General features: G+C 37.8%; 2 protein-coding genes across 2 annotated transcripts; both read left to right on the top strand.

The window, feature by feature from the left end:
* Positions 1 to 4234: 4234 nt before the first annotated feature.
* Positions 4235 to 5389, top strand: LOC122294604 (fasciclin-like arabinogalactan protein 12). The gene has a single exon (XM_043103493.1). The coding sequence runs from the start codon at positions 4327 to 4329 to the stop codon at positions 5200 to 5202; it is 876 nt and encodes a 291-aa protein (XP_042959427.1). The 5' UTR covers positions 4235 to 4326; the 3' UTR covers positions 5203 to 5389.
* Positions 5390 to 12390: 7001 nt separating this feature from the next.
* LOC122294673 (fasciclin-like arabinogalactan protein 12) lies at positions 12391 to 13672 on the top strand. The gene has a single exon (XM_043103587.1). It carries the CDS (start codon positions 12498 to 12500, stop codon positions 13368 to 13370), a length of 873 nt encoding a protein of 290 aa, XP_042959521.1. The 5' UTR covers positions 12391 to 12497; the 3' UTR covers positions 13371 to 13672.

The following is a 13672-nucleotide window of genomic DNA, read 5'->3' as shown; positions in this document are numbered from 1 at the left end:
AATAGCGAGTGAGAGAGTCTTTGTGTATTGTGGCCGTCAGGGTGTTTTTGGAGTGAATCTGAAAGGGAGAGTTAGGGTTTTGTCGAGGAAGAAGAAAAGCCAATCTTGTGGCTTTTCTTGGCTTGACATTGGTTTATCTTGTACTCTGATACTTTGGCTTCACCGATTCATCAATAAAGAATGATCTCTGAGGCTGTTCCTACCGTGGATGTAGGCCATTAGGGCCGAACCACGTAATCTCTGTTTGTATCTTCTTCTTTCCTCTTCTTTATGTTTCTGTGCATATTTCTTGTTTCCTTTATCGATTTATTAGCTTGTCTCGTTATTCTTGTTATCCTGTTATCATTATCATATCCTGTGTATATCTCAACTAAGTTTCGGTGTTGATCAGTATCTTATCATTTGGAGATTTCTGATTCCAGTTCTGTTTTGAATCTGTGTATACACACATATATATATATTTTTGTCATACTGTTGGAGGATCTCTGCATTTTGGAATTCTTGAATGTTATTATGTATTCAGATTTCTGTATTTGGGATCTTTAGGATATTATTGTATACTTGGTTTAAAACACAACAAAAAGTCTTCAAGATGTGTACGTACGGGCATCGTACCAACACCCTTAAACCGCCATCGTGGGCTCTAGACCGTATCCTTGAGGCCGAATCACTATCGTGGGCTAGGGATGATTATTTCTCCCGTTCTTACCTGTTGGGCAATTTTTGTCCCTAACAATGCTACTTTATGGTTTATAATTTTTTGTGATTAAAACATTTCTCTATAATTTAACATCCGGTACCGCTATAGTTGTCATGAATATCCCAGTGCGTTTAAACAACAAACAAATCTAGAAACATGCATGTTTGGTAAAATGATAGAACGGAAGCTATGGGTTGTAGTTCCGATATATGTCTTGATGACCCGGTGATCTTATAGTGAAGGCCGGAGGCATCACTAGTGGTATTAGATCAGCAATTATGGCTCTGACTCAATCCACAATACCTATGAACAGATGTACTAGGTTTTAATCTTAAAAGAATAGGTTTGAATTCTATAAATTTGATAGATCAAGCTGGAAAAAGAAAAAAGTAGACTCGATCGTTAAAGCATAACACCAAGTACTTAAAACTATGGCGGGAGAGGACATCATGCGACACTAAAACCACAATAGTAAAAATATCAGACACTGAGAGACAATAGTTCTAAAGAGTGACTCCCGTCGAAATGAGTTCCACAACCAAAGTACTCAAGCCATTACACGTATGACGGACACTCTAGTACAATAGTAAGAACTAATGCAACAACATTTCTGATTACAAAGTCAATTTATGGAGCAACAGATCGGTCGTTAAAAGTTAAGTCAGTCACTGCGGCACATAGATCAATCAACCCCAACAGCTATATTGATAATCGTACGCAGAATATATAGGAACTAGAAAACCTTACCACTCATATTTCCAACAAACAGAAACGGACTCTTTCGAGTCCCTTCCAAGAGAATTTGATCATAATGCCGAGTCCAAGATCTGGCAAGCGATATATGAGAACAAATTACATTGCAACCTCTCATATATGGTGATATCTTAAGTAGTTGTGCGTATGGTGAGAAAAGACATTTCATAATATGTCGCAAATATATTCAAGCTTGATATAGATGTTGTCAGCTTGGCCATGATCGAGGTACTAAAGAGCTGTCCGAATTCTCTCAGATGGGGGAAACTTCAGAAAGAGTAACCACCAGATGACAAAGAGGAATAATGGCCCTCCTGTATGCAGTCCACGTGAGAGAAACCCATTATGGAAAATGCTGTATGACAAGTACAACATGTTTTATACTAAGCCAACAGGGCCATATTGCCACGAATTGTCGCAAGATTACCTAGGTGTGAGGACTCTGATCAAGAGAATTAGCAGTCCTAGTTTAGACTGAAACTCATGATCTAACAGTACCTAGCAGTGCAAGCAATAAAAAAAAAAAAAATTGGAAGGAGATGAGACCATATATAGCAAGTGCACCCAATTATTCTGAGTATAGACATTTGCATTTGAATACTCGTATGCTTAAACTGAGCTGATACAACAACTAATTAAGATGTTCGTACTTGTTAGAAGGATAGTCAAGTATATCATAGAGATAAACGGACGCTCGATCAGTGGAAAATGGAAAGACGGCTGTATTATTGGTAGATCCCATCACATTCTGGCTAATGAAAATAATTAATAGCGCGCATTTGAGGTATATATGTGCATGTATGATGTTGAGAATATATATGACAATAATTAAGGATTTTAGAGCTATTAAAAACGATGAGTAGAACGACATAGATAGAAAACAAGAATAACTGAGTATATAACGAAGGCCGGCAACAGGTAATTAAAGGTTGAAGTAAAACTGCCCTCAACAAATCTCCATGGTCTAAATGTTAGGATATATATAAATTAAAAGAGCGTGAAGTACATATATATATATATATATATATATATATATTATATATGTATGATGACATGATGAATTGCTGGACAATATAGACAAAGAGATTAGAACATCACATCAATTAAAAAAAAAAAAAATCACAAAACGATAGTGTATGGGTCACAGCGAGTTCATGCCTTAATATGAATATTAGGTACGTGCACCCTTTACAAAGGTCGATCATTATGCAAAAACTTGGAAAGGATTTCCTTCCGTTATAAAAATTCTCTACCTAATTAATAATTAGACTAAATAAAATTTAAAACCTAATATATATATTAGATTGGCATAATCTGAATTTCATGTACGAAATTCTTTTCCTATATAAATTAAGAGAGTGCAACAGATCGGAGATCACAACGAAAATCGTATTAAGAAAAGTGATTGAAGAACTTAGGATAAAAACATTCAGAATTTTCTGATAGTTAGGATCCGAATTAAACAAAATAAAGATGAATTAGTACTCTTAGTTAGAATATATATATATATATATATATAATTAATTTGATAAATAAAAAAAGTTGACATGGAGCTGGGCCGGCCTGTCATAATAGATATTGACGGTGGCGTATCATGATGAGTGAGAAGCAATATCGAATAGAATCCTTATGTTATAGTCGCTATTAAGAATATTTTTCGAGAAGGAACAATGATATATGCCAAATCAAAATATGCACATGGATGGTGTCATGTGGTGTAAATACCTTCAAATATAATTATTCATTATAGATCATAGGCTAATGTATGAGATAAAAAGGGGTTCCACTAGCTGTTGCTACTTAATTTCTACTTCTTATTTTCTAGCTCCTTCTTCTTGCCTTTATTCCATAAACACCACAAGAAAATTAGATAGTTATTGCCGCTTATTTTCTGTAAAAATTACTATTTTCTATTAAAACAGACTCATTTTACCAGAAATTTTGATAGAAAATAATCATTTTCGTAATAAATAAGTGGTAATTACTGCCCACTTTTCTTAAAGTGTAATTTGAATGGCTAACTTAAGTGTAGGAGCTTTCTAAGCCAAAGCATCCCGGCCTGGCATTGTATTCTTGCTTTTAGGAATGGGAGAAACCATTAAGATAGATGATCATCTTGTCTAACGACTGGGAAATGTATAAAAACATTATATTTGTTATATTTTTCCCGTTTCATGCACGAATATATTTGGGTCTTAAGATTCTTAAACATATGGGACGATGACTCAGCAGCATATAATAGAAAACAAAAACTGAAAAGTGGCTCTTGCGAGCTTGCATATACTTAATTTCATCTGTCGCTTATCCGATAGGATCGAACTGATTAGAATGTTGCGCTGCCCCATCTCCTTTCCCATCAAAACATCTGAAGATCGATTCTGGACGTGCCTTCCCATCATGATATCGAGATCATAAACGTCGAAAAGAAAGCCCACTTACCATGGTGAGCGATAGATAGGATATCCTAAAGGTCACGATCAGCATGCAAAGCTTGAACTTTTACAGCTGAGGTACATATACTAACCCAGAGCTAAGGAATCATATACCCAATAAGGAACCTGGACACATTAATTTAGATTAGATATCCGGCCCCCACGTTATATATTTTTATTTCTTTCCAAGCAAACTAGTTGCTGAAATGGCAAAATCTCTGATTGTATCCATTAATCATTGCTCAATATTCACATAAAGATGAGCTGCCAACGTCTAATCAAGGTTTTGTAACTAAGATTTTTCCCTTTCACCTAAAATCCAGCCACAATAAATGCCCTCTTCTCCCCTTCTACACATATCAAACACTTCTGCAAGTCTGCAACTGCTTACCAGTCTAGCTTTTCACTCGCAAATTTCCCAAGCAAAACACAAACCCAAAGATGACCACACAGGCAGCTTTCTTCTCCCTCTCACTTCTACTTGTTTTTCTTTGTCATGGCACCACAACTTCAGCGCAGCCAGCTCAGGCTCCATCCCTACCCGCCTCAGCCCCGAAAAAGCCACCTACTGCCCCTTCAAAACCGGGCACCGTTGACGTCACCAAAATCCTCCAAGGGGCTGGAGAGTTCTCGATCCTAATCCGCCTCCTAAAGAGGACCGCAGTAGCTGATCAAATAAAAGGACAACTCAAAAAATCAAACAATGGCTTTACCCTTTTTGCTCCAACCGATACTGCATTTTCCAACCTCAAATCTGGCACGCTAAATTCTCTCGGTGACGAAGAAAAGATCAGACTTATTCAGTTTCATACCCTACCCAATTTTTATTCTCTATCAAACTTCGACACTGTGAGCAACCCAGTCCGAACACAAGCAGGAGACAGCACTCCAGGTGAATACCCTCTAAATGTGACCTCTATGGGAAACCAGGTAAATATTTCAACTGGCGTTGTCAATGCCTCAGTGAGCGGAACAGTATATTCTGATAATCAACTTGCTGTTTATCGAGTGGACAAAGTGCTTCTTCCTATGGACCTTTTCGTCGCAAAGACTCCCATTGCAGCCCCCGCACCAGCCCCAACCAAGCCTAAGGCTAAGAAGAAGAAAGCAGCAGCCAGTCCAAAGGCTGAAGCAGACGACACTCCAAAGGTAGCAGAGAGTCCGAAGGCAGCAAACACAAGCACAAGCACCACCAGCAGTAGTAGCAGTAATAGTCTGCCTGCAGTGGTCGATTCTGGTGCAGGGAGTCTGACAAAGAATGGAATAATGGTGTCCGTTGGAGTTACAGCTTTGATTGCTGCATTTTCTATGTTATAATAATGAAGAAATATTCCTGATAGCACCAGATGGATATATTTGGTGGGTGAAACGGTTTTCTACTTCGGTATTTGATTCTGCTGAGTTGGATTGATGGGTCGTCACTATTTTCGAGTGCTTTTAAATAATAAATTGCATCCTTATCCCATTGAACTAAATATTAATGTTTTTCCCACGTTCACGTGCCGATCTTGCTCTATCCTTTTTATTTTTCTAACCTCTTCGCATGTTCAAGGCATTATTTTGTATCATTTTCCTGAGAATTAATTATATATATATATATATGGCTTTTGCAATAATATTCATTTCTTTTTTGGAGTTCATGTACTTCACATTGACTATAACTGTAATTAATATATATGCTCATGCATGCAGAAGAAGAATGGCATCTAGGAATATTATGCGATATGAGACATAATTTAGATTTTGGAGGCTAGTTAATTTGAATAGATAATTGAAACAAAGAAGATCAAATATTCGCCCAAAATACAAAGAAAGCAACTCTATTTCCACAAGCTGGGCTCAAATAGTTGTAAATTTGACAATATCAAGATTTTATAAAAAATAGCAAAATCCTAATAAACACACCAAAGACAAATACGTAAATAAACAACCAATCTGCCAAAACATATAGCCAAAATTGGGATAAAAATCACTTGCTAATGAAGAAACAAAATATTGCCATAAAAAGAAAAATAAAATCTAAAATTAGAGATTTGAAGGGAAAAACAGTACGTTGAGTTTGGGCTCGAAATATGACCACTAAGCATAGCACGATGACCACGGCGTGCACACTAAAAAGTGCGTTTCAAATCGGGGAAATAGGGAATCCAATACCCGTAGAGAAAGTTATGGCCAAGATACCGATTTGTGCTCAAACTACCCCAAATCAAGGAAAAGTCATTGTTTCCTACTGTACTTGCGCTAAATTGCCATCTTGAGGTGCCATTAATATATAATTTGACAATTCAGTATCATCTTACTCAAATTTTCTTGCATCAATCACCCCAAGTTGGAAAGAACTCACCCTCTAGTTCACAGTAGCATCTTCGGGATCCACAAAAAAATGGACTAAACTGTTTCACATTGAATATATTAGAGGTCTTCAAATGGTTGGGGAGGTGCAACCTGTATGCATTATCATTCATCTTCTGAAGAACCTTAGAAGATCCATTCTTCCTCTCCTTAGGCTTATTATACTCTCCAACAAGAAAACAATCATGAGTTAATATTGCCCAAACAAAATCACAATCATCAAAAAGTACCTGACAATGATGCAACTATTGGCATGAGCCTTGTACTTGGCATTGCTCTTATGGATGGTTAGCTTCACTTGCTCATGGATGCCCGGAAGATGCTCTACCATCTCATCCGTTTTGTGATTCAAACGACCAATACATGGAATAGGAGCGAAGTCAAGCACACCCAACGGATTGTAGACAATCTCAAATAGGCTCAGTCATGTGGTTTTGTTCTTGGACCTATTATAGGTGAATTATGCTTGTGATAGAGCCAGATTCCATTGCTTTTGCATATCCTTTGTCAAACTTATCAAAAGATTACCCAAACTCCAATTCACTACATTGGTCTAACCACCTATCTAGGGGTGGTAGGTGCTACTAAAATTCAACTTTTTCCCCAATTTCTTTTATAAACTCCTCTAGAAATGGCTTATGAACTTGGTGTCAAGGTATGAAGTGATAGATCATGGAATGCCATGTAAATGAACAATATCTTTGAAATACAGATGAGCAATCCATGTAGCATCCATTATTTTCATGCAAGCGACAAAATGAGCCATCTTGGAGAACATATCAACCACCACCAAGATAGAATCCACAGCTCGTTGGGTTCAAGGTAAGCCCAATGTAAAATCCATACTATACTGACATTATACTAAGGAGCTTCAGGAACAGGCAAGGGAGTGTATAGGCTTGCATTAAAGAGAAACCCTTGGACTGCTAGCACACAAAGCATCACTCCACTTAAGGAGCCACATCACTCATCAACTTGGGCCAATAGTAATCAAATGAGCTTAAGGCCAAAGTCTGGTCTAGCCCAAAGTGGCCCTCTCTATGAATTTCTAATAATTTGTTGCCTCAGTGAACAATCTAGGATGCACAACTATAGTTCACAAAATAAATAGCCATTAAGTAAAACAAAATCAATTCATTGGCCATTAGTTACCTCCTGAAATATCTTTCCGAATGAAGGGTTTGTTGCATATAAATCGCTGAAAGTGTCAAATCCTACAACCTTGGTGTTCATGATGAGGAGAAGTAACATACAATGGCTCAAGAAAATTTGCAATGTGGTTCAGGTTTCGTGATTGGTGCTTCAAAGAAAATGTGAACTCCTGTAAGTACGTTGTCCAATTAGCATGCAATGTACTCAACTTATGCTGACCATTGATGTACTTCAAAGCCTCGTGGTCAGTGATGAGGATGTACTCCTTTTGTACTAGGTAGTGCCGCCAATGCTTCAAGGACTGAATGACTACATAGAACTCCAGATCATAAGTGGAATAATTTTTTGGCACCCAAATAGCTTTCCAATGAAAAAGGCGTTTGGACACCCGTTTGGCTCAAAACACTAACAATGACAACCCCAGAAGCATCACAATTAACCTCAAGCACCTTCTTGAACTCTAGAAGAGCCAAGATTTGTGCTTCTGTCATCATCTACTTCATCAGTTAAAAACTGGTCTCTACCTCCTCAGACCACTGGAATGCACATCCCTTGAGGTACTCTATAATAGGAGTAATCAAAATGCTGAAATTTCTGATCAGCCGGCGGTAAAAAGATGCCAATCCATGGAAACTCGTAACATCATGGGCCAATCTAAAATTTCTTCTACCTATGACTGATCTACATGAACACTATTAGTAGACATAACAAAACAAGTAAAGTGACAGAAGTAGTAAAGAATGAACACATCTTCTGATTGAAAAACAAACACTCATTCCTCAGTATCTCAAAAACAATTTGGAGGTGATCTAAGTGTGATGCCCACGTTAGACTATGAATGAGGATATCGTCAAAGTAAACAATAATAGATTTTCCTATAAATGGTTGTAAAACCTAATGCATGGATCTCATGAATGTGCTGGGTGCATTGGTTAGTCCATAAGGCACGAGCATCCACTCATACAAACCATTTTATGTCCCGAATGTTTTTTTACCACTCATCTTTAGGCCTTATTCTGATCCTGTAGTATTCACTTTTAAGGTTAATTTTTTAGAAGACCTTAGAACCAGGCAGTTGATCCAACTTGCCATGAAGGCAGAAATCGAAAATCTATACTTCACTATGATCAAGATGATCACTTTGCTATCAATGCACGTATGACAAAAACCATTATTCTTCGGTACTAGTAGGGTAGGAATTTCACATGGGCTCATGCTCTCATGAATGGAGCCTCTCTCCAATAACTCCACAACCTGACGATGCAACTCTTTAGATTCCTTGAAATTGAGGTGATACACAGGTCCATCTGGGAAGGTAGATCCTAGAACAATGTCAATCTAGTGTTGAATATTCCTCACAGGTGGCAGTCTAGGAGCAAGATCTTCTTGCATCAGATCAGAAAACTCTACTAACAGCTTCTGCACCTTTAGTGGCAAATATGGGTCTTTGTCTACTGTATATTCCAACAAGGCAAGACGTATTCTTCTACCCATCGTGAATTATGTTGCGGTCATATTACCAAGGCCTATCTATTAACACATGACAAGCACTCATAGAGATGACATCACACCAAGCATTATGAAAATATTTTCTGCCAATTAAAATGAATACTAGGCATTGTCTATCTACTGTTACCTCGCTGCCCTTATTTAGACATGACAATTTATTTGGCTTTGGATGACAGTCTATCTTCAATTGTAACTTCTGAATAGCCTATTCAAACACCACGTTCTCACAACTGTCACCATCGATGATTATCTTGCAAAGTTTATCAACAACTATATAGGTAGTGTGAAAATATCTGTTCAACCAATCGTCTTCTAAATTGCCCTTAGGAGCTACTAGACTCATGGCCATCACCATACAACACGTCCCCATCCTCTTTGTCATCATACACTGGTTCTACAATTTCTTCAGCTTCTTCTACCACTTCTTATTCAATCAGGAGATTTTTGGCTTTATGATTAATGGGTTTTCTACAATCAATTGCTTTATGTCTTGGTTCGCCAGATCTAAAACATTTGATATTGCAATTAGAACTTTGAACTTGTTGTGGCTGAGGGGTAGGATGAGATTCTTGAGGATGAACTACTTGACTGTTTTAATTGCTTCTGATTATTGGTCTCTAACTCTGTTGTTTCTACACGACAAGTGCATGCATGTATGCTTCAGAAATTGTTCAGAGAGAGAAAAGACCGAGGACATCTTGCTGGGGCTACCGCAAGCACCGAAATAACATGCCACCATCTGCTTTTCATTTTGGATAAACCATTCCTAGGCTATCAATTGATAGAAATCTTGTGTGTAATCATCAACTGATCTCATGCCTTGCCTCAACGTGTGAACTCACTAAAACAAGGTTTGAGTGTAGCTGAAAGGAAGGAAGGAAGTGACCCTTCATCTTTTTCTTCATCTTCTCTCAATCAATAATCTTGGTCTTGCCCTACTTGTCTTGTGATTGCTTCAATTGCTTCACCAAGCAGTGCTCTACCCTTTAGTTTTATGGTGACTACTTTCACTTTCATACGATCTGGGACTTCCTTATAATAAAAAGTTTACTCAACTTCATATAACTAATCAATGAAACCTTCAGCTTGTAAAGTCCCAAAAACTTAGGCAAATCCACTAGTCCCCAAGATGCTTCTCCCTACCATAGTGCTCCCGAAATAAAGCATGATTGTGATACAAGTCGAAACTAGAATCAAAATCATGATCTTCTATCTCATGATCACTGATATGCAATCAATGTGCAAGCACAGCTCAGCATCATCTGACATAAATCCCTTTGCATCATTATGTCACCACAATGTCATGTACGTGTATAGATTTGTGACACATATATATATATATAGACATACACGCATTACATACATAATATATATATGTTATTTTAGAGTTATTGCTAAATGATATTTTTTTCTGAATAGAAATTAGTCGATCATAATTTTATGTTCATGAACAGCTCATTTAATAGAAAAAACTGAGTCTTATTAATCAAATTACTGATCGCGAACAGCTTGTCGATCGAGCAGTCTTGTTTATTTACAGCCCTAATGGCATATAATACCATCGGGCCGGGTGGTATGAACATCAATGGCAATGACAGTTTCATTTGTCAAAGCACCGACTGCAACCATATTGAGTAGTCACAGAAGAGGAAACCATTCTGTTCCTTCCCCAAATACGAGTTAAACTCTCCAGTACCTACAAAAAGTACTAGCGCAATTTCTTGCGTCACCTTAAAATTTATTTTGTTCTAAAAATATTCACCTTATGTTCTGGGCACGCAATTTGATGGCAACTTGTTATTACGTTTGAAGGAAGGAGATCTCTAATGCTAAAGGATGTTGGTCTCCATGGAATTAATAAGGAGATCCACGTAGTTATTCTCGAAGGCCAGAGATCAAGACCCACTGGCAGGAAGTGATTCTCGACCTAATGACTAATTATTTGCGTTGACGTGCTTGTTGACAGGATACATGCATTAAAAGTGCAGATTCTCAATCACGCTTAATTAATCTTAACCCTTTTTCTTTTCATGATTAAACAAAAGTTGGTATATTTGTGTTCATCTTCGTTGGAAAGCTGACTTTTCAACACTTCATCAGGTCAATTTTGCTATTTCAACTTGTCTGCCCGGCCGCGGTGATGGTGAAGACATCATCTTCTCCTTTGATTTCTCTGTGCCTCTCCCGCGGTCCATGCATGTCGTCAAATTTCAGCTGTTTTTCCCTTCTTTATTTAATATGATTTTGGTTAATTTTGAGCTTGAAGTTACAATATGTTCAAATGCTTTGTTGGTGGTGTTTCTAGAATCTTGATTTAGGATCCTAATTTTGACCTTGATGTTAATTTTGAGCTCGGGACTTGAGACCTTAGATACGTACAATGTATAAAAAGAAAAAAAGAAAAAAAGAGGGGTATGGGCCATTAATGAACAATACAAAAAGGAGGAGAAACGTGGTATACATAGAAATAATAGGCAGCATATTACAATGAGTGATGAGAAATATTATTATGATTAAACATGCCTTTCTCTCATTTGAAAAGCTAAGTTAAGCATCAAATTAATTTCTAAGTCAAAGCATCCCGGCCTAGCATTGTTCTCTTATTTTTTTGGAAGAATAATATTATGATGATCAGAAAGGTTAAAGTTTTAACCAAATTAGTACTCAATAGTCTTAAAATATTTGGATCAATGATTTCGTTTTTTACAAATAACCTGCATCAAGATCACCTGGTGTATATAAGCATGTTGGACCCTCCTACATCCACAGGTAAAGGCCACCGAATAGGCAAATTTTTTTATTTATTTATTTTCATGCATTTTTTTATATCATTAATTTTTTTTTAAATCACAATATCATTTAAAAACACTTCCTTAATTACTAAATAAAAAAATAAAAATAAAAAGGAATCGGTGGCCACATCGACCATCGGTGGCTTTTCTATGTGGGATAAGCATTATCCAAGCATAATTGACCGAAATATCGGATCAACATTATAATTGTTGTATTTTAATCCATTTGCATGCACGTACGTATTTGTGTATCGCCATTTTAAGACATGCATTGCACGTACATATTTGAGACAATGACCCAGAAACATGCACTCCATCTATCCCTTGTCCGAAAGGGAGAGATTCGAAATATGATCTGTGTGATGTCCTTTCCTATCAAAACATCTGGATGTGCCCTCGGATAATGAGATCATAAAAATGATAAGAAAGCCGACGTACCAAGATGAGCGATGGGACATCCTTAAAGTCGTAATTATATTAATCATGCAATGAGTTTTTAGATTCCCCTTTGTATGCTTTCCTGCCTTCGATCCCAAGCAAACTAGTTGCTGAAATGCCTAAATCTCTGATCCAATATAATCCATTCATCCCTCCACATACAACATCCATACAGATGAGCACCTAATTGCATTTAGTACTCAATGTTTTGCAACTAAGATTTCACCCTTTCACCTAAAATCCTGCCACAATAAAAAGCCCTCTCTTCCCAGCTTCTACACATCAAACACTCTTGCAACTACTAATTACCACTCCTGCATTTCACTCCCAAATTTCCCAAGCAAAAGAAAGACAATCGTGCTTACAAAGATGACCAAATTGGCTTTCTTCTGCTTCTCACTTCTACTCTTTTTTCTTTGCCTTGGCACCACAACTTTAGCACAGCCAGCTCAGGCCCCGGCCCTGCCTGCCTCTGCCCCATTAACTCACCCTCCTACTACCTCGTCACCAAGCACCGTCGACATCACCAAAATCCTCCAAGGGGCGGGAGAATTCTCCATCCTAATCCGCCTCCTAAAGCGGACTGCAGTGGCTGATCAAATCAAAGGACAACTCAAAAAATCAAACAATGGCTTTACCCTTTTTGCTCCAACCGATACTGCATTTTCCAACCTCAAATCTGGCACTCTAAATTCTCTCGGTGACGAAGAAAAGATCCGACTTATTCAGTTTCATACCTTACCCAGTTTTTATTCTCTATCAAACTTCGACACCGTGAGCAACCCAGTGCGAACACAAGCAGGAGACAGCACCCCAGGGGAATACCCACTAAATGTGACCTCTATGGGAAACCAAGTAAATATTTCGACCGGTGTAGTCAATGCCTCAGTGAGCGGAACTGTATATTCTGATAATCGTCTTGCTGTTTATCGAGTGGACAAAGTGCTTCTTCCCATGGATCTTTTCGTTGCGAAGACTCCCATAGCAGCCCCAGCGCCAGCCCCAACCAAGCCTAAGGCTAAGAAGAAGAAAGCAGCAGCCAGTCCAGAGGCTGTAGCAGCAGACGACACTCCGAAGGCAGCAGAGAGTCCAAAGGCCGCAAGCACAAGCACAGGCACAGCAACTAGTACCAGTAATAGTAATCCTACAGTGGTTGATTCTGGTGCAGTAAGTCCGAAAAAGCATGGAATAATGGTACTGTCCGTTGGAGTTACTGTTTTGATTGCTGCATTTTCTATGTGACAAAACAGATGAAAACTTCATGATCATAAGCACCAGCAGGATCTATTTTTGTGGGGTCTAGTTGTCTATTACGGTATGATTTTGCTGCTTTGGTTTGAAGAGTCGTCGCAATCACCTAGTGCTTGCAAATAATCAAATAATTGTCATATTCATGTTGTACTTAATAGTTGTGTTTTCCTTGATATGTACATGTTGTGTCCTTTTCATTTTCGAGCTTCTTTTTGTAAATTTGAGTAATTATCTTGTATCAATTTCCAAGAAAAATTATATATCTATATCCATTGGCTTGAGCATTAATATTA

This window comes from Carya illinoinensis, chromosome 14 (genome assembly GCF_018687715.1).
Source record: "Carya illinoinensis cultivar Pawnee chromosome 14, C.illinoinensisPawnee_v1, whole genome shotgun sequence".
Taxonomy (NCBI): domain Eukaryota; kingdom Viridiplantae; phylum Streptophyta; class Magnoliopsida; order Fagales; family Juglandaceae; genus Carya; species Carya illinoinensis.
This window is presented reverse-complemented; position numbering and strand designations above follow the sequence as displayed.

Coding starts and splice junctions, on each gene's coding strand:
- LOC122294604 (XM_043103493.1), top strand. CDS start 4,327: ATGACCACACAGGCAGCTTTCTTCTCCCTCTCACTTCTACTTGTTTTT.
- LOC122294673 (XM_043103587.1), top strand. CDS start 12,498: ATGACCAAATTGGCTTTCTTCTGCTTCTCACTTCTACTCTTTTTTCTT.